This window comes from Ovis canadensis, chromosome 3 (genome assembly GCF_042477335.2).
Source record: "Ovis canadensis isolate MfBH-ARS-UI-01 breed Bighorn chromosome 3, ARS-UI_OviCan_v2, whole genome shotgun sequence".
NCBI classification, from domain to species: Eukaryota; Metazoa; Chordata; class Mammalia; order Artiodactyla; family Bovidae; genus Ovis; species Ovis canadensis.
In genome coordinates, this window is record NC_091247.1 from 222881661 (window position 1) to 222906564 (window position 24904).

The 24904-nt window shown below is 40.5% G+C and overlaps 1 protein-coding gene across 1 annotated transcript in view; it reads right to left on the reverse strand.

Annotated features, from left to right (window-relative positions):
* Window positions 1-24904, reverse strand: part of ENTHD1 (ENTH domain containing 1) — an 81612-nt gene that overhangs the window by 21905 nt on the left and 34803 nt on the right. Inside the window, exon 4 of the mRNA XM_069579573.1 lies at window positions 14616-14739. Within this exon, the coding sequence (XP_069435674.1) occupies window positions 14616-14739 (124 nt within the window). The remainder of the gene's footprint in view (window positions 1-14615; window positions 14740-24904) is intronic.

Here is a 24904-nt window from a genome sequence, read left to right on the forward strand (position 1 = left end):
GCCTGCCCCAAGGCCAGTCAGTCATTCTCAAGCACCTCAAAGCTTCCCCCGCACACCAGGGGCTGTCCCACCAGGCTTTTGCTCTGGCCGCTTTTACTTTTCTTTCCCTCTGTCTTCTGGAGGTCCATTTAAAGGAACAAAGCTCCCTCCTACGAGCTCACAGAGGCGGGTGAGGGACAGGTAAGGGACAGGGGTCTGTCTCTTCCTCACTGGTCCCTGATGTGGTCACATACTGTTGGTGGTCACTGCTCTTTCTGCTGAGGTCTCTCTGCCCTCCAGGCAGCCCTACTGGACAGGATCCAAGATGACCACGATGGCTCTTCATCCTGCCAAACCCACCTCTGGGCAGCCCCCTGCTCTGATCAACTCTGGGGCCAGGCCAAAACCAACTCACCAGGCCTCAGTGGCTTTACTGCCAATGTGACTGGTCAGTGTCTCTCTCTCCAGGCCAGAGTCAGACCCCGGCTAAAATTCCAGGTATGAGTCAGGTACCGGTTCTCCAATTTCAGGGAATATATCTCAGAGCCCCTCTCACCGGAACTGGGGTCAGTGAGTAGCAGTCTCTTCACTGCTCCTCCAAAGAGGGGGGAGGTGTGTGGAGACTCATGGCATAAGGCATTAGCTCCCTCCCAAGATATGCCCTGTATACAGACGGTATTGATAGTAACATGAAGAGGGAAAATCAAGCACCACTATTTTCATTTTGTTAAAACTGCTAACTTCAGGGAAACGAAGCTGTAGCCTGAACATGCTGGATATGTTGGACTGTGATCAGGAAGGGCAAAATGATTAACTACTAGATTTCTCTCTGAATTTTATTAAGGGATTGAGCATGTTTGATGATGACCTACATTCAAGATGTGCCATGCTTTTTAAAATAGTAATAAAATTCTCAGATCTCTGAAATGCACTGTAGACATAACCACTATCCAGAAAGCACACATAGAATCTTTAATTAGGTGTCTCAAGGAAAGACTGATTAAAGAAATAGGAAAAATAATCATCTAAGGTGGGATTCAGTTATTCTAGTGTACTGATAGTCAATATTTCCAGAACAAATACAGAACTCCAAAATACACCTCCTCCTATTTCCCCAAACCTGTGCTCTCCTGTCTTCCCCTTCTCAGTAAATGGCACCATCACACATTCACTTCACAAAGGCAGGACAGGAAACTAGGAATCGTCTTTGTTTCCATCCTTTTCCTCATGCTGACAACGGACCATCAGGAGATCCTCAGGGCTGAACTCTAAACCGTATGTCAAGTTTGCCCACTTTTTTCCACAGCCACTGCCCTGCCTCAGCCATGGTCATTTGGACGGTCTCCAGAGCCTCATCACTGGTCCTTTTGCTTTTGCATCTCTCCATAATGCATTCCCCCTTGGTTTATACTTTGTTATTGTTGTTGTTCAGTTGCTAAGTCATGTCTGACTCTTTGCAACCCCATGAACTGCAGCACGCCAGGCTTCCTTGTCCTTCACTATCTCCTGGAGTTTGCTCAAACTCGTGTCCATTGACTTGGTGATACCATCCAACCATCTCATATTCTGTCAGCTCCTTTTTCTCTTGCCCTCAATCTTTCCCAGCTTCATGGTCTTTTCCAATAAGTTGGCTCTTCGCATCAGGTGGCCAAAGTATTGGGACTTCAGCTTCAGCATCAGGCCTTCCAATGAATACTCAGGGTTGATTTGCTTTAGGATTGACTGGTTGGATCTTCTTGCTGTCCAAGGGACTCTCAAGAGTCTTCTCCAGCACCACATTTCGAAAGCATCAATTCTTTGGCGCTCAGCCTTCTTTATGGCCCACTCTCACATCCGTACACATTAAAGTTGTGAAAAAGTTCCATATCTGTACTGGAAGAACCACAGCTTTGTTGGTAAAGAGATGTCTCTGATTTTTAATGTGCTGTCTAGGTTTGTCATAGCTTTTCTTCCAAAGAGCTGCTGCTGCTAAGTCATGTCAGTCTGTGCAACCCCATAGATGGCAGCCCACCAGGCTCCCATCCCTGGGATTCTCCAGGCAAGAATACTGGAGTGGGTTTCCATTTCCTTCTCCAGTGCATGAAAGTGAAAAGTGAAAGTGAAGTCGCTCAGTCATGTCCGGCTCTGCGCGACCCCAAGGAGCAAATGTCTTTTAATTTTGCGATTGCAGTCACTGTACACAGTGATTTTGGATCCCAAGAAAATAAAATCTGCCACTGTTTCCATTTTTCCCCATCTATTTGCCATGAAGAGATAGGACCGGAGAGCCCAGAGGAAGAGCAATAATCCAGCATGTCAGGAAAGGCTTCCTGGAAGAAGCAACATTTAGCTGAACCCTAAAGACTCAAATGAATAGGAATGGAGAACAGAGTAAGGGGCATATTCAAAGTGTGAGAGAACACAGTATTTTGGCAAGTTGCTCAGCATCCATTGCTAGACCACTGCACGTGATGGAGGAAGAAGGAGGTAAAAGGCAAGCTGCCGAGGAAAGCAGAGGCCAATGAGGAAGGAGCTCATCTGCCAGGCTAAGGTGTTATCCTAAGGGGAGCTTCTCAGAATTCTGACCAGATCAGAGCTGCATTTTAGAAATGTTCTTAGTCTCCAGTTCTGTTTTGACCCCTGACTGCTCTCCCTAACTTGTCCTCCTCCAATCTTTTCTTTACACCACCATCCACAGTCATCTTCCTAAAAGCAAGGAAGATCTGCTTGTCTCATGTCCTTGCTTAAATCACTTCAAAGGCTCCCCATCATTATCCAGACACTACTGAAACTCCTCCAGCACATGCTTGCCTTAGTCCATTAGTGCTGCGATAACACAGTACCACAGACTGGGTAGCTTAGAAACAACAGAAATTTCTCTCTTACACTTCTAGAGGCTGAAGTCTGAGGTCAGGGTACCAAGATAGCTGGGTTCTGTGAGGCCTTCTTTCAGGTAACAGACTGCTGACTGCTCACCGTGTATTCAGCTGGTGGGAGGGCTGGGGAGCTGTGTGAGGTCTAAGATCACCAATCCCCTTCCAACTTCCTCTTACCCTACCCCTTGTCCTCTCACACACTGTTCACTCAGCCTAAGATATTCTCTTCTTCTTCCCTCACTTGGTCTGGCTGATTCTGTGTAATAGGCAAAACAGTGTAGTGAAGTGTTTTCCAAACTGCAGGTTGTGATCTGTTAGTAGGTTATGAGATCGATTTTGTAGGTCACATCCAATATTAAAAGGAAAAACTGTCTAGAATAAAATAGAATGGATCAGAATACATTTCCAATAACTACTGCAACACTACTGTTTCTGGTGAGTGTTTGTGTGTACTGGATCATTACACAAAAGGAATTTCGGGCTGCAGATCACAGTTAAAAGGTTTGAAACACATCAGCATAGGCTCGGGGATCAGACTATTTTGATCTAAATCCTGACTGTGCCATTTCCGAGCTCTGTGACCTTGGGCAAGTTATTTAAAAATTCTGTGTGGATTTTCTTCATTTATCTCATAAGACGGTTTTGAAGAGTAAATGAATTAAAGTGCATAAAAGTATACCCAGCACACACATGGCACCAGGGCTGACAGTTTAGTCATTATCTATCCTTCAGGTTCCTGAACATCATTTTCTCTAGAAAGTCTCCCCTAACATCTGAAGTCAAAGTCAGGTGCCCTCTCGTGTGCTTCCCTGCCCACTCTATCCTGACACTTACCTCATCTGTCTGATCAGACCTGATCAGTCCTGATTAGACCCTGGACTGGAAGCTACATAAACTCAGGGATCTTGTCATCATCGCATATCCAGCAGTTGGGACAGGGCCTGACACACAGTAGGTATTCAGTAAATAGCTGTAGGATGCATAACTCACTCACTTGGAAATAGATACACAGCCATCTGTTTCACTCAAATAAAGTCAAATTGGGACATATACACCTCAGGTGTCACAGTCATTTGATAAAGAACCTGTCACCTTAGTTTACGTTAAGACTGTTTTTCCTAATTTGAAATCTCAGAGAGTTATATGATATTTTTATAATACATGCACTTGTTAGTAATGTAGAAAAAGATTTAGGTGGGATGGCTCTTGATCTAATGTGTATAAATAATTCAAAAGTCAGTGTTTCTTTTAATCATTGCAATGATGAAAAGAGTCGGCCACTGCATGACAAATAAAAGGTGACATCTTTAAATATAGTTACCATCTTTCTAGTCTTTTAATTATTTAATTGACTTCTGCAGATGACTATGGCTTTGCCCTATTCATTTCAGTAAGAACGTTTCACAGTTCCATTCATGTCAATTTTTCATGCACGAATCATGTTTTCCAGATTTTTGAAGTTAATAAGGTGGGAACAATTAAATTTCAAAAAAGGTTTTAACTGAATTTCTTCACCAACCATATAAGGCACAGTTACTATGTTGATAACCACTCAAATTTCTGTAGTCATTTCTCTAATTAAAAACATGCTTTGCAATACTCCGATGATTGATTGAAGGACACTTTCAGGGCAATGTGAAAGCATGGAGCAACCGCCCTCAGAACAGAAACCATGAACGCAGTGCGCCTAACCCACGAGCAACGGCCTGAACAGCGTCATATACACCTGGAAGCAGCCAAGAGCAGAGTTCACAGTCAGAGCAGAGTCACCATACCCGGGGGTGGTCCGCAAAGCCCCAGAATCAAATGATTCTCTTACAGAATCAGAGACACACAAGTGATACAGCAATTTGGATGATGCTGAGCGTTTCCAGGAAAATAAAGCAGGGAGCAGGGAGACAGTGAGCCAGTGGAGGTGGTGAGGTGTCAGTTTCTGATACTGTGCTCAGGAAAGCCTCCCGAGGCTGTGACGTTTCAGCAGCACCTGAAAAGAGTGAAACCAAGAGCCAGAGAAAGACTGAGAGAACACTACTGCGTGGGACTCAGAAGCGGCCTTCAGCAGAAACACACGCCCCTGGCAGGCTCTAAAAGGAAGCGGAAAGGCTCCAGGAGACGGGACCGATGGGAGGGCTCTATTACGTGCAGTGTGCTCCGACACCTCCTAACTGCCCTGGAACAAACTCTCTTCACCAACACACTAGCAACCATTGGCACGGCGCACCAGCATCACTGCAGCGCTTGTAGTGGTGGTCCTCTGCGGGCTAGAGAGGACCCCAGGAATGATACAGTGGGACTGGGTTCCCGGATTGCAGTGGGGATAATGGCATCCTGGAGTGGTAACAGCTTAATCTTGGAGACAAGCGAGGCACAAGAACCATAGCAGGCCACAGGGATGCAACGATATCAGGTTTTTTGTTTGTATGTTTGTTTTCACTTTCAGGGATATATAATAATGGTTAATGAATGACAAGATGAATAGAAAATAAGTGGGCAGCCTATGAAGTGCTGCTCTACATGAAAAAGTGGAAAAAGTGAAAGTGAAAGTCACTCGGTTGTGTCCAACCCCTTGTGACTCCAAGGACTATATAGTCCATGGAATTCTCCAGGCCAGAATACTGGAGTGGGTAGCCTTTCCCTTCTCCAGGAGATCTTCCCAATCCAGGGATCAAATCCAGGTCTCCCACGTTGCAGACGCTGCTCTACATACATAGATGGAAAACCTAAGTAGTATCATTATGAGAGAAGTCATGGCCTTTTACTCAATTCCTAAACTGAAGCCAGTTCACAAAGCCAGAATCTCCTGATTGAGGGGAAGGTCAGATCCCCTTGAGAAAGAATCCTGAAACGCCCACCGCAGGTATAGATGGTAAATCTCCTAAACCTTCCCTAGAGGACCTGAAGCCATTTACAATAGTGACTCTCCTTGGAAAGGGAAACACACAGAACTCCCCGGTCTTGTTAGATACTGGCTCTTAACTGACACTAATCTCTGGAGATCCAACAATGCCATTATGCTCTACTAAGTAGGGATTTATGGAAATCAGGTGACACATGAAGTCTCCACCTAGGCAACAGCTCACAATGGGTCCTGTAAAATCGCAGCCCTACCTCCAGTATTTCCATGGTCTCAGAATGTATAACGGGAATAGATACACTTAAGTAACTGGCAGAATCCCCACTTTAGTTTCACAACCCATGGAGTTCAGGCTATTACAGTTAGACAGACCACGTAGAAACCTCAAGAATTAATTACACCTTCTCACTCCAAAAAATATTTTTTGGGAAACAGCAGACATTAGCGCTACCATCAAAGACATAAAAGGTATAGGGGCAGTGAAAAGCCAGATGGTTTGTGGAGAATGACCAGAGATTATTGCAAATATAATCAAGTGGTGATGCCAATCATAGCTGTAATTCCAGCTGTGGTATCTTCCCTAGAGCAAATCAACACAGCCCCTGGAATCTTATGTCCAGTTATTGGCCTAGAAATGTTTCTTTAAAAACCTCTACTAATAATGAGAATCAGTCTTCATGTGAAAGAGACAGAGTATACCTTTACTGTCTTGCTTCAACCTCTTTCATCAGAGACCAGACAGACCTGGATTTCCTTGATATCCGATAGAACACCACACTGGTCCTTTACGTTGATGATACAATGCTAACTGGACTTGATAAGCAGGAAGAAATAAGCCCTCTTAGTGCTTCATGCACGCAGAGGTGGGAGATAAATCCTCAGAATGCTCTAGGGTTGCAACATTTGTGGAGTTTCTAGAGTATTCAGTGGTCTGTTGCATGTTAACATATCCTCTCTAAAGTGAGTGACAAGTCGTTGGGACTTCCCTGGTGGCCCAGTGGTTAAGACTCCATGCTCCCAATGCAGCGGGCCCAGGTTCCATCTCTGCTCAGGGAACTAGATTCCGCTAAGAGCCCACATGCTGCAACCTCAGCTGCAGCCAAAAAGAAAAAAAAAAAAAGCAGTGAGAGACAAGTCACTGCCCCTTGAATTATCCAACACAAAGAAATAAATCACAGTGAAACAGGTGTCTTGGAATTTCGGAGGAAATGTATACCACATTTGGGTGTGCTGCTCCGATCATTTACTGCCATTTTTTTTAGTGGGGATCGAAGCAAGAAAAGGTTCTGCCACAGGTGGAGGCCACTGCATAAGCTTCTCAGACAGCTGGACCATATAACCTTGAACCAATGCAAGTGCCTGATGCAGAGAAAGACGGTAAGCAGAGCATCTCGTGAGCCCCAGTAGGAAAGTCACAAAGCTGACCTCTAGGACTCAGAAGTAAAGCCATGTCTTCTTTTGCCTACACCTCAAGACACCAAACAATTATGTGCCCATCATGTAATGGGTGGTACCTGGTCTAGAGGACAAAGAATTGGGATCGCACAGCAGCATTCTATTGTAACATCAAATGGAACAGATGAGTCCAGACCGAGCCAGAAAGCCCATGGAAACTATACAGACAGATGGCTCAGACTCCACGGAGTCTGCTCTCATTATTTACTACTCCCCTCTCAACTTCCACCCCTAGCTCCACGTAGAACTGCCAGTTAAGAGAGAAAAGTATAGGGCTGGTTTACAGATGAATCTCAGGAATGCCAGGAGTAGCCAGCAGCAGTTAACTGCTAAATCAGAGCCTCACTCACAAGTGCCCTGAAAGAGTAGGAAAATCCTCCGGAAGACAGAATTGCAAACAGATGCACACTTCACATGGAAGGCAAGAAGCAATTCATGGTCGATGGGGGCTATCAGGGACCTGGAAAAAAAAAGACTGGAAGATTGGAGACCAACACGTGGGTGAATCTTCAGGGTGTATATGCACACTGTGTGAAGACATTCACGTCCCATAGAAGTGCCTGCCAGAGGACATTCACTGCAGAAGAGGCTCTCAAAAATCAGACGGGCAAGACACGCTGTTTAACGGACGCCAACCATCCTCTTTCCTTAGTCACTCTGGTGACTGTGCAGTGGACTCTGGCCGTGTGGTAGGGGTGGAGAGCATGCATGGATTCAACAAGAGCTTTCTGTCACCAAGGTGACCTGGCCACTATAGCTGCTGAATGCCCAACCTGTTAAGAGTAGAAGTTAATTCTATATCCCTAGCATGGCACCGTTTTCCAGGAAAAGCAGCCAATTACCTGGTGTCAGGCTGATTACACTGGACCTAGCCATTATAAAGGGGGCAGTGCTTTGTCTTCATGAGGAGACAGATGTACTCTAGGTAGCCATTTGCCTCCCCTGCCTGCAGTCCTGCCAGCGCCATCACTGAAGGTACAGAATACTTGATCCACTTTCATATCATCTCACAAACAACCCTACACAAATTATTCCAGCATATAAACAAAGAGCAAATACTTTCCAAATCTTGTTATGAGTCTGGCAACATCTCAGTATCAAAACATAACAAAGAAAATATGAGAAAAGACAGTCCTGGTTAATTTCACTCATGGATACAGATGCAAAACTCCTAAATAAAACATTAGCAAACCAAACCCAGCAAGATATATAAAAGATAATATATCATCACCAAACTGAGTGTATTACAGAAATTCAAGGTTGTTTCAACATTTGGAAATCAGCTAATTTACCAAATTAACAGTTTAAGGGAGAAAAACCTATAACCATCAATATAGATACTAAAAATGGATAAAACTCAACACATATTCATGATAAAACTGTTGACAAATTAGGAATAGAGATCTGCAAAAAACATACAGTAAACTCATCTTAATGGCAAAATGTTGAAATCATCTTCTTTAAGATACAGCCTGAATCTAGGAAGACCACAATCACAGTTTCTATTCAGCACTCCCTGAATGGTTCTGCCTAGCAAGGTGAGGTAAGAAAATGAAATACAAGGTAGTTTACAAGTGTGAAATAAATCTGCCATCATTCACAAGTGGTACGACTTTCAACACAAGGAACTGAGAAGAATCTACAGGAAAATTGGTAAGAATTAGTTGAGCAAGGTTACTGGCTATAAAATCAATATACAAAAATTAGTTCTACTCATTTTCATCATCAAAAAACTGTTAGAACATGCAATTTATAAAATTATATCTTTTGCAGTAGCAACAAAAAATACATAAAGTACACAGGATAAATCTAACAAAAGATGCATAAGACTTGTATGGGGAAAAACTGTAAAATATAACACAGTAAAGTGAAAGTTGCTCAGTCATATCTGACATTTTGTGACCCCATGGACTATACAGTCCATGGAATTCTCCAGGCCAGAATACTGGATTGTGTAGCCTTTCCTGGGATCTTTCCAACCCAGGGATCAAACCCGGTTCTCCTACATTGCAGGAGGATTCTTTACCAGCTAAGTCACAAGGGAAGCCCAGGAATACTGGAGTGGGTAGCCTATCCCTTCTCCAGGGGATCTTCCTGATCCAAGAATCGAACCAGAGTCTCCCTCATTACAGGCAGATTCTTTACCAACTGAGCTATCAGGGAGGCCAACTCAGTGAAGAAGACTTAAATAAACAGAACAATTTGATATTGTAAAGTGGTCACTTCTCCAAATTGACTTAAAGATTGGCGAGCCAATAAAAAACTCTAAGAGGTTTTTTTCAAGGAACATGACAAGCTTTTAGGTGGGAAAGCAAGCAAAGGGTCAAAAAAAAATTTTTTTTTAATTTAAAAAAAGGAAAAGAAACAATGACTCTTCCTGATAAAGGAAAAGTTTACAAAGGTTGAGTAATTACAAGTATTTGTTGGTTCTGGGAGAGCCAAATGCCTCGTGGAACAGAACAGAACTTGTGGAACAGAAAGCCGAGAAACAAAAATCCATGCATATGCGTAAACTTGCTTTAGGCCATAGATGGTACTTCAGTTCATCAGGGAAAGGACAGACTTTTCAATAACTAATGCTGGGACAGCTGGTTATCCATTTAGAAGTAAAAATGGACTCCTGCTTCAACCACATACAAAATCCAATTCCAGCGGCATTAAGAGCTTAATTGTGGAAAGCAAAATCATAAAAATCTTAACCTTTATGGTCTTGAGACAAGAAAGAATTTTTTTAGATCCTAAGATACAAAAAAGTACAAATCATAAAGAATGAAATTCTACCTCATTAAAATTAAGAACTTCTGCTACCAGAAAATTACCAGGGCTCATTAATGAATTTGATAAAATTGTAGGATACAAAATTAATATACAGAAATCTGTTGCATTTCTATATACTAACAACATACGTTAACTATACACTTTCTGAAATATCAGAAAGAGAAATTAAGCAAACAATCCCATTTACCATTGCATCAAAAAGAATAAAATACCTAGGAATAAGTCTACCAAAGGAGGCAAAAGACCTGTACTCCAAAAACTATAAGACACTGATGAAAGAAACTGAAGATGACACAAACAAATGGAAAGATAAACTGTGTTCTTGGATTGGAAGAATCGATAGTTAAAATGACCATACTACCCAAGGAAATCTACAGGTTCAATGCAATCCTTATCAAATTGCTGATGGCACTTTTCATAGAACTAGAACAAAATTTTTCTGTTTGAAAACACAAAAGACTCTGAGTAACCAATCTTAGGAAAGATGAAGGGAGCTGCAGGAATCCCACTGCCTCACTGCAGAGTATATTACAAAGCTACAGCCATCGAAACAGTATAGTACTGACACAAAAACAGGCATATAGATCAATGGAAAGGATAGAAAGCCCAGAAATAAACCCAGGCACTTATGGTCCATTAACTTATGACAAAAGAAGCAAGACTACATAGTGTTGGAAAGACAGTCTGTGGGAAAACTGGACATCTACACGTAAAAAAATAATGTATCTAGATCATATTTTAACACCACACACAAAAATAAACTCAAAATGGATTAAAGATGGGACACAAGAAAATTCCTAGAGGAAAACATAGGCAGAACACTCTCTCTAACATAAATCGCAGCAGTATCTTTTTTGCTCTGACTCCCAGAATAATGGAACTAAAACAAAAAATGGGACCTACTTAAAATCAAAAGTTTTTGCACAGTAAAGGAAACAATAAACACAATGAAAATACAATCCATAGATTGGAAGAAAATATCTGCAATGATGTGACTGACAGGATTAATCTCTGAAATTTACAGCTCATGAGGCATAACATCATCAAAACAAAGAACTCAATCAAAAAATGAGCAGAATACCTACATAGACCTTTCTTCAAAGAAGACATACAGATGGCCTGAGAGGCACAAGAAAAGATGTTCAATATTCCCAATTATTGGAGAAATGCAAATCAAAACTATGAGTATCACCTCACACCAGTCAAAATGACTATCATCAAAAAATCCACAAACAAAAATAAATAAACAAAAGAATAAACAAAAGATCCACAAACAATGTATGTTGGAGAGGATGTGGAGCGAAGGGAGCCCTCCTACACTGTTGGTGGGAATGTAAACTGGTACAGACACTATGGAGAACAGCGCAGAGGCTCCTCAAAAAACTAAAAACAGAGCTACCATATGGCCCTGCAAGCCCACTCCCGGGGATATACCTGGAGAAAAACATGGTCTGAAAGGATACATGCACCCCAATGTTCACTGCAACACTGTTTACAACAGCCAAAACAGGGAAGGGAGATTTTAGTTCTATCTACATGGTTTGAATTTTAAGAATCAGAAAATATTCACTTATTATTTATGTAATATAAAAATAAATAAAACTTATTAAATAAATAATTATGGTACAAAACTATAAATTCTATTTTGGGGGTATGGGCAAAGTCCTGTGGGAACACACTGAAAGGAGAAACTAGTGTGTGGAAAGATTTTATAGCAATAGTGACATTAGAGCTGGGCCTTGCTGGGTTTTTTTTTAATTTATCTTTTTTTAATTGCAAGGTAAATGCTTTACAGAAATGTGTTGTTTCTGCCAAATGAGCTGGGCCTTGCTGTTTGAATAGGATTTTGTCAAGCGTTCATTATTTGGTGGAGAACTGTGGCAGACTGTATATTCCAAAGATGACTGTGCTAATACACTTCCCACTCCATATGCTTTTTTTTCAGTATGACATGGACACTTGTCCATTGAGGGGTAGGCATCTTCGTACCCTCCCCTTGAACTTTGGCAAGACTTTTCGATTGCCTTGATAAACTGAATGGGTGGGGCGGGGGGGAGTATCCTAGCGTGGCTTTTGAAATTATTCAGCTCTGCTTGGTCGGTCCCTTCACAGGATATTGAACCTTGGAACCCAGCCACCATGCTACAGGGATGCCCAAACTAGCCCACGGGGAGAGACCACATAAGGTGACTCATGTGGAGAGAACCTGAGGCTCCCAGCTGACACAGCAAGCATCAGTTACCAGACAAGTAAGCGGATGAGCCATCAGATGATTCCTGTCCCCAGCCTTTGTGTACGTCATGGAGCAGAGACAAGTCGCCCCCACTCTGCCCTGTCCTAATTCCCGACCCAGAGAATCCGTGAGCAGAATAAATGACCATTTTATGCCACAAAAGTTTTAGAGCAATGTGTTACACAGCTGAAGGAACTGGAACAAAGACATTCTAAGGAGAAAGTAATAGAATGTCACAAACTGTTGTGAATACTGGCAGTATTGGTGATGAGGCCATAAAGGTTGGCTGGAACCAGACTATGAAAAGTCTTACAAGACAGTAAAAAAAAAAAAAAAAAAAAATTAGACTTACTGGCAGTAGAGAACTGTTAAAATGTTTTAAGCTGAAAAAAAAAATGAAATGCTAAGATCTGCCTTTGCAAGCTATCTCTGAGATCAGTGTGAAGGGAAGACTGGAGAGAAGACTCAAAACAGGAATTCAATAAAGATTTTAAAAATGGTTCACATAAAAAAAAATCTTTAAAAAAAATCAGAAAAGCTCCTCCAATTAAGATGAGTCCTAAACAAGTAAATGGGTAGGATCATCTCTCAAGCGATGTGCTGTGTGACTTTTTCCCTCTTAAGGGTTGCTTCTGATGCTCATTTATACTCAATTTCTTGTATTAAAATGCTGGCAGAGAGAAGCATGTCACACAAAAACCTACACAGGAGTATTTACAGCAGCTTTAGCTAAAATTGCCAAAACTTGGACATAACCAAGATGTTCTTCAGTAGGTGAATGGATAAATTCCCTCGTATATCTTACTCAGCACTAATTTTAAAAAATGCACTATTAAGCCATGAAAAGACATGGAGGAACCTTAAATGCACATTACTAACTGAAAGAAGCCATCTGAAAAGGTTACATACCGCATGATTCTAACTTTATGAATTTCTGGAAAAAGGCAAAACTCTGAAGATATTTAAAATGTCAGTGTTTTTCAGGGGTTACAGAAGAGGGCGGAAAGAACAGACAGAGCACAGAGGATTTTTAGGGCAGAGATGCACTCTGTAGGATACTATAATGGTGGATACATGTTGCATACGTTTGTCAAAACCCATAGAATGTCCACCACTGAGAGTGAACACCAACAAAGTATGGTCTTTGGATGATTAAAAAAGAAGTTAACGTAGGTTCACTTTTTGCAACAAATGTACCACTCTGGTGTGGGATGTTGATAGTGCAGAATGTTGTACTTGTTTGGGGAAGAGGGGTGTATGGGGAAATCTTGGTACCTTCCCTCAATTTTGCTGTGAATCTAAAACTGTTCTTAAAAAAGTTTATTAAAAATATTAGGGGATGGGAATGTTAGGGGATATTAAAACACAAAAACATTTTCCTTCCGTTTTCTTTCAAATTTCTGGATCTGGACCAATTTACATAAAGTGTATTCTAAGAATAAAAGCAAGCTGTCTAAAAAATTGTTACCACTTATAACCAATTATTTATGTGACTAACGCCAACCTTATACTACAAATATCACCATAACCCACAATTTCTTGTTTCTGGGTTGATTAAAATATCCTCATCAGTCTCAGAACTGGCTTTATAAGAAAACTATATACAAGTGAACTTTTACAGTAAAACTATACTAACAAACTTCGGTTTTAATATTTTGGATATTGGGACTCTATATAATGGGAATCTAAGGTGCATGGTCCAAAGATGAGGGAGAAGATGAAACTCAGAATATAAGGAGCCAACTCTATGAAAAGGATGCCTGGATGAAAATAAAAGCAAAGATACATGAGCGGATAAAAACTACTCAGAACGTTTTGTTCATCTTCACAGATCTTTCATCCTTTTTTTCTGAGAAAATCAAGGGAAGAATGTATTGGAAACTGAGTTCATGGAGAACAGACAGGCTGGAGTGGCTCGACAGTGGGTCAATCAGATCTTGAGTAGCAGTAGAGCCTGGCTGGAATTCGATAGTGTGATTTATCGGAGGTCAGTAGTATACTGTGCCATTCTCTAGTGTTAATTACTCAAGAGATCATTAAGCAATCTGTGGGACACCATGCTTCATACTTTCTCACATTTTCATCTAATGCTTGCTTCTGAAAAATATAAGCTCTTCATCAAAGAGACGATTAATACAAACAAGAAAAGGAGCTAAAATGAACTTTATGCTTTAAAGAAAAAAATTTATGAATATAAAAGATTTAACATTTGTAGTTAATAATTTTTGAAATGAAACAATGAAAACGAATAAAGCAAAACAGACAAAAACATTGAAACAAATAGTAAAACAAGGTTCTTGGACCCTGTGTGGATTGAATTTATCCCTGTTAATCTTTTCCCACATGACCAAAATTAAAGCCACTGTTGCTCTATTTCACAAAATAAAATCTGACGAAAAACAATACCTGTCCAGTGTTTCTTATTCACATTTCTGAGTACAATTTTTATTCTTTAATTTACCTGTATCCAAGAGATTATAGACATCCGTTTGCCCTTCTGACAACCATGCCGTTGATGAGATAAAGGAAGTAGGAATTATCGGCAAAACTGGCTTTGGATCATCCTCACAAAATAACATCAGGTCCTTATGGAAAGCAAAAGAGAACACGAAAGTAGAAAAAAATTAATCCCACTGCTTCAATTTGCTACAGCAAATGGACAATTTATGGAGACACAATGTGTCTATATGTGCTAACATTATCATACATTTGGACTGAAAATTAGCACAGAAGTTATCTACACTTGGGTGTCCACTGAGTGTTGAGTGGTTTTCTATCCTTAAGGATCCCCTCTCCCTGCAGCAATATGGTTGGACCAAGAGAATATTATGCTTAGTGAAATGTCAGACAGAGAAAGACAAATATTGTTTGACATCACTTACATGTGGAATATAAAAATAATGCAAATAAATGTACATGCAAAACAGACTCACATATATAAAAAACAACTAATGGTTACCAAGAGAAGAGGCAAGGCGGAGGGGCATATTACGAGCATGGGATTAAGAGATACCAACCACCACGTATAAAACAGACAAGCAACAAGGATATATTGTAATAGCACAGGGATTTATAGCCATTATCTTGTAATAACTTTTAATGGAGTATATCTGTAAAAATACTGAATTACTATGCTGTACATCCAAAGTTAACAAAATATTTTAAATCAACTATACTCCAATTAATATAAATAAATAAGTAAAAAACAATCTGTACCTTCTAAGTATAAAAAAAAAAATCACTCTTTGCTACCTAGCGCAGATAAGCAATTTTTTTTTGAGGGGATTAACTTTCCCTACCATTTCTTGAGCATCCTTAGAACTTACTATCTCAGAGGCCGATTCTGTTTTATTGGTAGTAACAAAGTTACCTGTGTGAGTCTTTTATCCATATTTAAAATTTTAAACTTTTTACCATGGAGTAAAGAAAGCAGACAATAATTCAGTCAAGTAGGTTAAACAAGAATCAACTCAACCAGCCTTGTTTCATTTGTATCATTACCACTTCCCATCTATTTTATTTTGAAGCAAATCTTAGATATATCACTTATTTCAATATGTATCTCAAATGATAAGAACTCTAACAATAAATAATTGTGTTTACACTTATAAAAGATAATACTGTGAAAGTGCTGCACTCAATATGCCAGCAACTTTGGAAAATTCAGCAGTGGCCACAGGACCAGAAAAGGTTAGTTTTCATTCCAATCTCTAAGAAAGGCAATGGCAAAGAATGCTCGAGCTACTGTACAATTGCACTCATCTCACATGCTAGTACAGTAATGCTCAAAATTCTCCAAGCCAGGCTTCAACAGTATGTGGACCGTGAATTTTCAGGTGTTCAAGCTGGATTTAGAAAAGGCAGAGGAACCAGAGATCAAATTGCCAACATCCATTGGATCATGGAAAAAGCAAGAGAGTTCCAGAAAAACATCTATTTCTGCTTTATTGACTATGCCAAAGCCTTTGACTGTATGGATCACAACAAACTGTGGAAAATTCTAAAAGAGATGGGGATACCAGACCACCTGACCTGCCCCCTGAGAAATCTGTATACAGATCAGGAAGCAACAGTTAGAACTGGACATGGAACAACACACTGGTTGCAAATAGGAAAAGGAGTACATCAAGGCTGTATATTATCACCCTGCTTATTTAACTTATATGCAGTACATCAGGAGGAACACTGGGCTGGATGAAGCACAAGCTGGAATCAAGACTGCAGGGAGAAATATTAATAACCTCAGATATGCAGATGACACCATCCTTATGGCAGAAAGTGAAGAACTAAAGAGCCTCTTGATGAAAGTGAAAGAGGAGAGCGATAAAGTTGGTTTAAAGCTCAACATTCAGAAAATGAAGATCATGGCATCCGGTCCCATCACTTCAAGGTAAATAGATAGGGAAACGTAGAAACAGTGAGAGACTTTATTTTACTGGGCTTCAAAATCACTGCAGAAGGTGACTGCAGCCATGAAATTAAAAGACACTTGCGCCTTGGGAGAAAAGCTATGACCAACCTAGACAGCATATTAAAAAGCAGAGACATTACTTTGCCAACAAAGGTCCATCTAATCGAAGCTATGGTTTTCCAGTAGTCATGTATGGATGTGAGAATTGGACTATAAAGAAAGCTGAGCACAGAGGAATTGATGCTTCTGAAGTGTGGTGTTGGAGAAGACTCTTGAGAGTCCCTTGGACTGCAAGGAGATCCAACCAGTCCATCTTAAAGGAAATCAGTCCTGAATATTCATTAGAAGGACTGATGCTGAAGCTGAAATTCCAATACTTTGACCATCACCTGATGTGAAGAACTGACTTATTTGAAAAGAGCTGGGAAAGATGGAAGGCGGGAGGAGAAGGGCATGACAAAGGATGAGATGGTTGGATGGCGTCACTGACTCAATGGACATGAATTTGAGTAAACTCTGGGAGTTGGTGATGGACAAGGAGGCCTGATGTGTTGCAGTCCATGGGGTTGCAAAGAGTTGAACACGACTGAGCAACTGAACTGAACTGATGAACGTCACAATAACTCAATGTCATCAATAATGATAAACTGTTCAGACTTTCAATTTAACATAACTGTCATAAATAGGTTTTTCTACAGCTTGTCTGGAGAAGGATCCAAACAAAGTCTCCACAGTGGGACTGGATGATTTGTCTTTTTTCCTCCATGAACAGGGGAAAATGTTTTTTTCAGTAATTACTGATGCATAATTAACAAACAGTAAAATGCAAAACCTTAAGTGTAAAGCTCAATAACTTTTAATATTATGTGTATACTTATGTAACCACATTTCCTTCACTCCAGAAAGTTCCCTCAAGCTCCTTTCCAATTGATACCATCCTCTCACCACCAGTAAAGAGTATTATACCTTCTATCACCATCAATGTTTGCCTGTTCTTGGACTTCGTATAAATGTAGCCATACATTATGTATTCTTTTGTATCTGATTCCCACTGCTTAACATAGTATTTGTGAGATTCATCCATGTTTTGGGTGTGTTGGTATTTTTTTCTGTAAGAAGTATTCTACTGCATGAAAATATCACAATTTGTTTATCTGCTCTCCTGCACATGGACATTTTGGTTGTTTCCACATTTCAGCTATTACGAATAAAGCTCTATGGACATTCTTGCACAAATCTTTTTGTGGACAACTGTATTCATTACTCCTGGATATACACACAGTAGGAGAATGGCTCGGTTATAGAACAGATTTATTTTTAACATCTTTAGAAACTGTCAAACCATTTTCCAGGTGATATGCCACTTTATCTAATTCATCAATATTCTGAAATAGTTGTATATTCACATTCAGTTGTAAGAAATGACACAGAGAGATCTTGTGTGTCGTTCACACAGTTTGCCTTATAAGTAACATTGTGCGAAATTACAGAACAAAATCATATTCAGGATACTGACATTGTTATGGTCAAAATACACAACATTTCCATCACCGTAAGTCTCCTTCCTGATGCTTTTTTTTATTACCATGCCCTGCTCCCAACAACTACTAGTGTGTTCTTCATTTCTGTAATTTTGACATTTGAAGGGTGTTATATAAATGGAACCATACAGGATGTAACCTTTGGAGATTGGTTTTTTTCACCTGGCATAATTCCCAGAGAGTCATCCAAGTTGCTGCATGCATCAATAACTTGTTCCTATTTATTGCCAAGCAGTAAAGGCAAAGTGGTTGTCTGAGGAGGCTTTACAAATAGCTGAGGAAGAGAAGCGAAAAGCAAGAGAGAAAGGGAAAGATATACCCAACTGAATGCAGAGTTCCAGAGAATAGCAAGGAGAGATTGGAAGGCCTTCTTCAATGAACAATGCAAAGAAACAGAAGAAAACAATAGAATGGGAAAGACTAGAGATCTCTTTAAGAAATTTGGAAATGTCAAGGGAACATGTCATGCAAGAACGGGCACAATAAAGGACAGAGATGGCAAGGATCTAACAGAAGCAAAAGAGATTAAGAAGATGCCGCAAGAATACACAGAACTATACAAAAAAGGTCTTAATGACCCGGATAACCACAATGGTGTGTCACTCACCTAGAGCCAGACATACGGGAGTGTGAAGTCAAGTGGGCCTTAGGAAGGATCAAAGCTAGTGGAGTGATGGAATTCCAGCTGAGCTATTTCAAATCCTAAAAGATAGAGCTGTTAAAGTGTTCCAATCAATATGTCAGCAAATTCGGAGAACTCAGCAGTGGCCACAGGACTGGAAAAGTCAGTTTTCACTTCAATCCCAAAGAAAGGCAATGCTAAAGAATGTTCAAACTACCATACAATTGTGTTCATTTTGCATGCTAGCACAGCTATGCTCGAAATCCTTTGAGCTAGGCTTCAGCAGAACTTCCAAATGTACAACGTGGGTTTCCAAGAGGAAAGGGACCAGTGATCAAATTGCCAACATTCACTGGATCATAAAGAAAGCAAGAGAATTCCCAAAACATTATCTACTTCTACTTCATTGATTATGCTAAAGCCTATGACTATGTGGATCACCACAAACTGTGGAAATCTTTTGAGACGGGAATACCAGACCACCATACTTGTCTCCTCAGAAGCTTGTATACAGGTCAAGAAGCAACAGTTAGAACTGGACATGGACCAACTGACTAGTTTAAAATTGGGAAAGGAGTAGGTCAAGGCTGTATATCGTCACCCTGCTTATTTATTTTCTAATGTAGAGTTCAGTCGATAAATCATGTCTAATTCTTTGTGACCCCATGGACTGCAGCACGCCAGGCTCCCGTCCTTCACTCTCTCCCCCAGTTTGCTCAAATTCATGTCCATGGAGTTGGCGATGTCATCTAACCATCTCATCTTCTGCCACTCCCTTCTCTTCTTGTCCATCAGGGTCTTTTTCAATGAGTCAGATGTTCATATCAAGTGGCCAAAGTATTGGAGGTTCAGCTTCAGCGTCAGTCCTTCCAATCAATATTTAGGGTTGATTTCCTTTAGGACTGACTGGTTTGATCTCCCTGCAGTCCAAAGGACTCTCAACAGTCTTCAGGGTATATCATGCAAAATGCCAGGCTGGATGAATCATACACTGGAATCCAGATTGCTGGGAGAAATATCAATAACCTCAGATATGCAGATAATATCAATCTAATCACACTAGGACCACAGCCTTGTCTAACTCAATGAAACCAAGCCATGCCTGCGGGGCAACCCAAGACGGGTGGGTCATGGTGGAGAGGCCTGACAGAATGTGGTCCACTGGAGAAGGGAATGGCAAGCCACTTTAGTATTCTTGCCTTGAGAACCCCATGAACAGTATGAAAAGGCAAAATGATAGGATACCAAAAGAGGAACTCCCCAGGTCATTAGGTGCTGGATGGCATCACGGACTCGATGGACGTGAGTCTGAGTGAACTCCGGGAGATGGTGATGGACAGGGAGGCCTGGCGTGCTGCGATTCATGGGGTCGCAAAGAGTCGGACACGACTGAGCGACTGAACTGAACTGAACTGAACTGAATGGCAGAAAGTTAAGAGGAACTAAAGACACTCCTGATGAGGATGAAAGAGGACAGTGAAAAAGCTGGCTTGAAATTCAACATTAAAGAACAAAAATTATGGCATCTGGTCCCATCACCTCATGGCAAATAGAAGGGGAAAAAGTGGAAGCAGTGACAGATTTTATTTTCTTGGGCTTCAAAATCACTGTAGATGGTGACTGCAGCCATGAAATTAAAAGACACTTGATCCTTGGAAGGAAAGTTATGACAAACTCAGACACAGTACTAAAAAGCAGAGACATCGCTTAGCCAACATAGTCTGCATAGTCAAAGCTACGGTTTTTCCAGTAGTCAAGTATGGATGTGAGAGTTGGACCATAAAGAAGGCTTAGCGCACAAGAATTGATGCTTTTGAACTGTGGTGCTGGAGAAGACTCTTGAGAGTCCCTTGGACAGCAAAGAGATCAAAGCTGTCAATCCTAAAGGAAATCAGTCCTGAATATTCATTGGAAGGACTGATGCTGAAGCTGAAGCTCCAGTACTTTAGCAACCTGATGCAAAGAGCTGATATTGGAAAAGACCCTGATGTTGGGAAAGATTGAAGGCAAAAGAAGGGGGTGAAAGAGGATGAAATGGTAAGGTAGCATCCCCAACTCCATGGACATGAATTTGAGCAAACTCTGAGAGATAGCGGAGGACAAAGGAGCCTGGCATGGTGCAGTTCATAGGATTTCCCAGGCAAGAATACTGCAGTGGGTTGCTATTTCCTTCTCCAGAGGATCTTCCTGAGCCAAGGATCAAACACATCTCTAAATCTGCACTGGCAGGCAGATTCTTTACCACTGTACCACCTGGGAAGTTCAGGACCCATGGACAAAGACCAAATGTGTATTCCTTCCTATGATCTCAATATCACAATCTTATAGAAGTCCAATTTTAATGTAGTCAAATTCTCCTCTATTTAATGGCATCTAGATATGAAGTTATTTCTAGAAATACTTTCTCTAGTCTAAGAGTTTATAAAATGTCACCCTAGCTTTTTATTTCAAGAGACTATTTTTTAGATCAGTTTTAGGTTCACAGCAAAGTTGAGAGAAAGCTACAGAGATTTCCCTGTATATCTCTACAGTCCGTGGGGTCAGAGAGTCAGACATGACTTAGCAACTAAACAACCACCACCAACAACAACAACCGTAGCTCCTGGCACAGAGCTCCCAAAACCCTTGGAATTTCCTGGGTAATACGAGTATCTTTCGTTCTAATGAAGTGACTCTTGGTGGGTTCTTCGAGGCTTCAAGATGGGGACTGGCCATGAGAAAGCTCAATCCATGGTTAGAAACTTGAAACTTTCAGCCCTAACCTTCCAAGAAGGGAGGTGGGTTGGAGATTCAGTTAATGATCAATCATGCTTATATGATGAAGCTTCCACTAAAAAATCCTAGGTACATGGTACAAAGAACTTCTGGGTTGGTGAACACAACTGCATGCTGGGAGATTAAGTAAAGCCACTCACTCTTTGTGACCCCGTGGACTGCAGCCCACCAGGCTCCTCAGTCCACGGGATTCTCCAGGCAAGAATACTGGAGTGGGTTGCCATTTCCTTCTCCAGGGGATCTTCCCAACCCAGGGATTGAACCCGGGTCTCCTGCATTGGAGGCAGATGCTTTAACCTCTGAGCCACCAGGAGAGATACAGAAGCTCCTGCACACAGAATGGTTTTGGGTGCATTTTTTCAATCTCAGCTTACATATTTCTTCATCTGTCTGTTCATTTGTGTTCTTTATATTTTCTTTATTATATAATAAACCAATAAATGTAACTGTTTCCCTGACTATGTAAGCAAATACTGCTAAAAGCTGTTTTAGCAAATGATCGAGCCTCAGGAAGGGGTCACTGGAACATGGATTTATAGCGGTCACCCAGAAGTATAGACAGCAACCTGGGACGTGCAACTGGTATCTGAAGCAGAGGCGGGGAGAAGGAAGTGTCGTGGACCGAGCCCTCAGCCTGCGGGATCTGATGCTGTCTCCAGGAGAAAGCATCAGAAATAAATTAAATTGTAGGACATCCAGCTGGTATCAGAGAACTGCCTGACGTATAGAAACCCATGCCTCTGATGTTAGAAGTGGAATGTGGTGGCAGTATGACAGTAAAGGCGAAACATGGGCGGGGTAGGGGGGCGGTGGATAATGTGTTTTTCTTTTACAAACACACACAAAAAAAGCCATAAATAAAGTAAAAAGTCAAATGAATGACAAAGATTAATCTACAGAACACATTAATATAAGCAGCTCATACAGCTCAACATTAGGAAAACAAACAGCCCAGTGAAAAAAGGGGCAAAGACCTAAACAGACATTTCTCCAAAGAAGACATACAGATAGCCAATAAACACATGAAAAGATGCTCAACATCACTCATTATTAGATAAAAGCAAATCAAAACTACAATGAGGTATCACCTCACACCAGTCAGAGGGGCCATTATCAAAAAATCTACGAACAATAAATGCTGGAGCAGGTGTAGAGAAAAGGGAACCTCTTGCTCTGTTGGTGGGAATGTAAATTGATAAAGCCATTATGGAGAACAGTATGGAGATTCCTTAAAAAACTAGGAATAAAACTACTATATAACCCAGCAGTTCCACTACTGGGCATATACCCCGAGGAAACAATAATTATATCCCAATATTCATCACAGCACTACTTACAATAGCTAGAACACGGTAGCAGCCTAGATTTCCATTGACAGATAAATGGATAAAGAAGTTGTACATATATACAATGGAATATTACTTAGCCATAAGAAAGAACGCATTTGAGTCAGTTCTAATGAGATGGATAAACCTAGAGCCTATTATACAAAGTGAAATAAGACAGAAAGAAAAAAACAAATATTGCGTATTAACGCAGGTATATGGGATCCAGAAAAGTGGTACTGATGAATCTGCATGCAGGGCAGCAGCGGAAATGCAGACAGAGTGACAAAGCTGTGAACATATGAAAAGAAGAGGGTGAGATGAACTGGGAGAGCAGCGCTGAAACCTACACATTTGGTTCAGTTCAGTCGCTCAGTCGTGTCTCTTTGTGACCCCATGGACTCCAGCACACCAGGCTTCCCTGTCCATCACCAACTCCCGGAGTTTACTCAAACTCATGTCCATTGAGTCCGTGATGCCATCCAGCCATCTCATCCTCTGTCGGCCCCTTCTCCCGCCTTCAATCTTTCCCAGCATCAGGGTCTTTTCCAATGAGTCAGCTCTTCTCATCAGATGGTCAAAGTATTGGTGTTTCAGCTTCACCATCAGTCCTTCCAATGAATATTCAGGACTGATTTCCTTTAGGATTGACTGGTTGGATCTCCTTGCAGTCCAGGGGCCAGTCTTCTTGAGAAGACTCTCAAGAGTCTTCTCCAACACCACAGTTCAAAAGCATCAATTCTTCAGTGCTCAGCTTTCTTTATGGTCTGTATTTTACCATATGTAAAATAGAGAGCTAGTGGGAATTTGCTGTATGATGCAGGGAGCTCAAATCCAGTACTCTGTGACAACATAGAGGGGTAGGATGGGGTGGGAGGTGGGAGGGAGGTTCTAGAGGGAGGGGACATATGTATACCTATGGCTGGTTCTTGGTGATGTATGCCAGAAACCAATACAACATTGTAAAGCAATTATCCTCCAATTAAAAATAAATAAATTTTTAAAAATCAAGTGAAAACTAAAAATGATTAGATAATGGGCTAAATATTTAACAGACAAATAGCTCTAGTAACTGATAAAGAAAAAGATAGAAACCAAGTGGAAAAATGGGCAAAAGACAGGAATTAATAAATAAATAAAAAGAAACACAAAGCCCAATAAACACGTGGTACGTTGTTCAAACTTACAATTAAGATAAAACAAATTTAAGATTTTTCTACCTCTTAGATTGACAAAGATGTAGAAATTTGATAATACTTGGTATATACAAAGATGAGGGGATACACTTTTGGTGGATATAAAGTGGTGCAACTTTTGGGAGGACAATTTGGCAGTACTTTTCAAAACTAAAAATAAATATAACCTTTCAGCAATTCCACTTTTGGGATAGCATCATAAAAATGCATGTACAAGGTTGTTATTGTAACACTGCTTTTAATAGACAAAAACATTAAAAAATCCCAAAATGATTACCAACAGGGATGGGTTAAATAAATTAAGATTAATTTATACATCAAGAATACAACATAAGATAAATAAGTTCTTACCCTTTTATATTGTTTAAACTTTTCTCAGTATTTTCTAATTTAAAAAGAATAAAAATATAAAAATGGAAACAAATGACTTTTAAGCACAAAGCAAAGATGCAAAAAAGAGGTAAAAGGAGGATGAATTAACATAATTAGACTAAGTATAATGTTCATTTCTCTAACGGCTTTGATATGTTCAAATTTTTTGCAAATATCATAAATGATATGCTAATAGACCCAAGAATAAAAATTGTTTACTCTTCACTTAATAAATAATAAACAGAGGCAGTAAGAAATAAACATTTTTCTTCTGTCACTAGCAATTTAGTAACTCAGAACTACACTGAAGGCTTTGGTCAGCTTTAATTTTGTGTGAACCAATTTATAGCATCCCTAACTGTTGCTATGGTAACAACTGAGACCCAAAAAAATCATAACCTCATTGTTGGATCTTCTCAAGCAGGAAAAGAGGAAGGTCTTTTGAGCTGATGAAAAGCTACAAATAGCCTTACTAATTAGCAAATTTAATAATAAAAATTCTGGACAG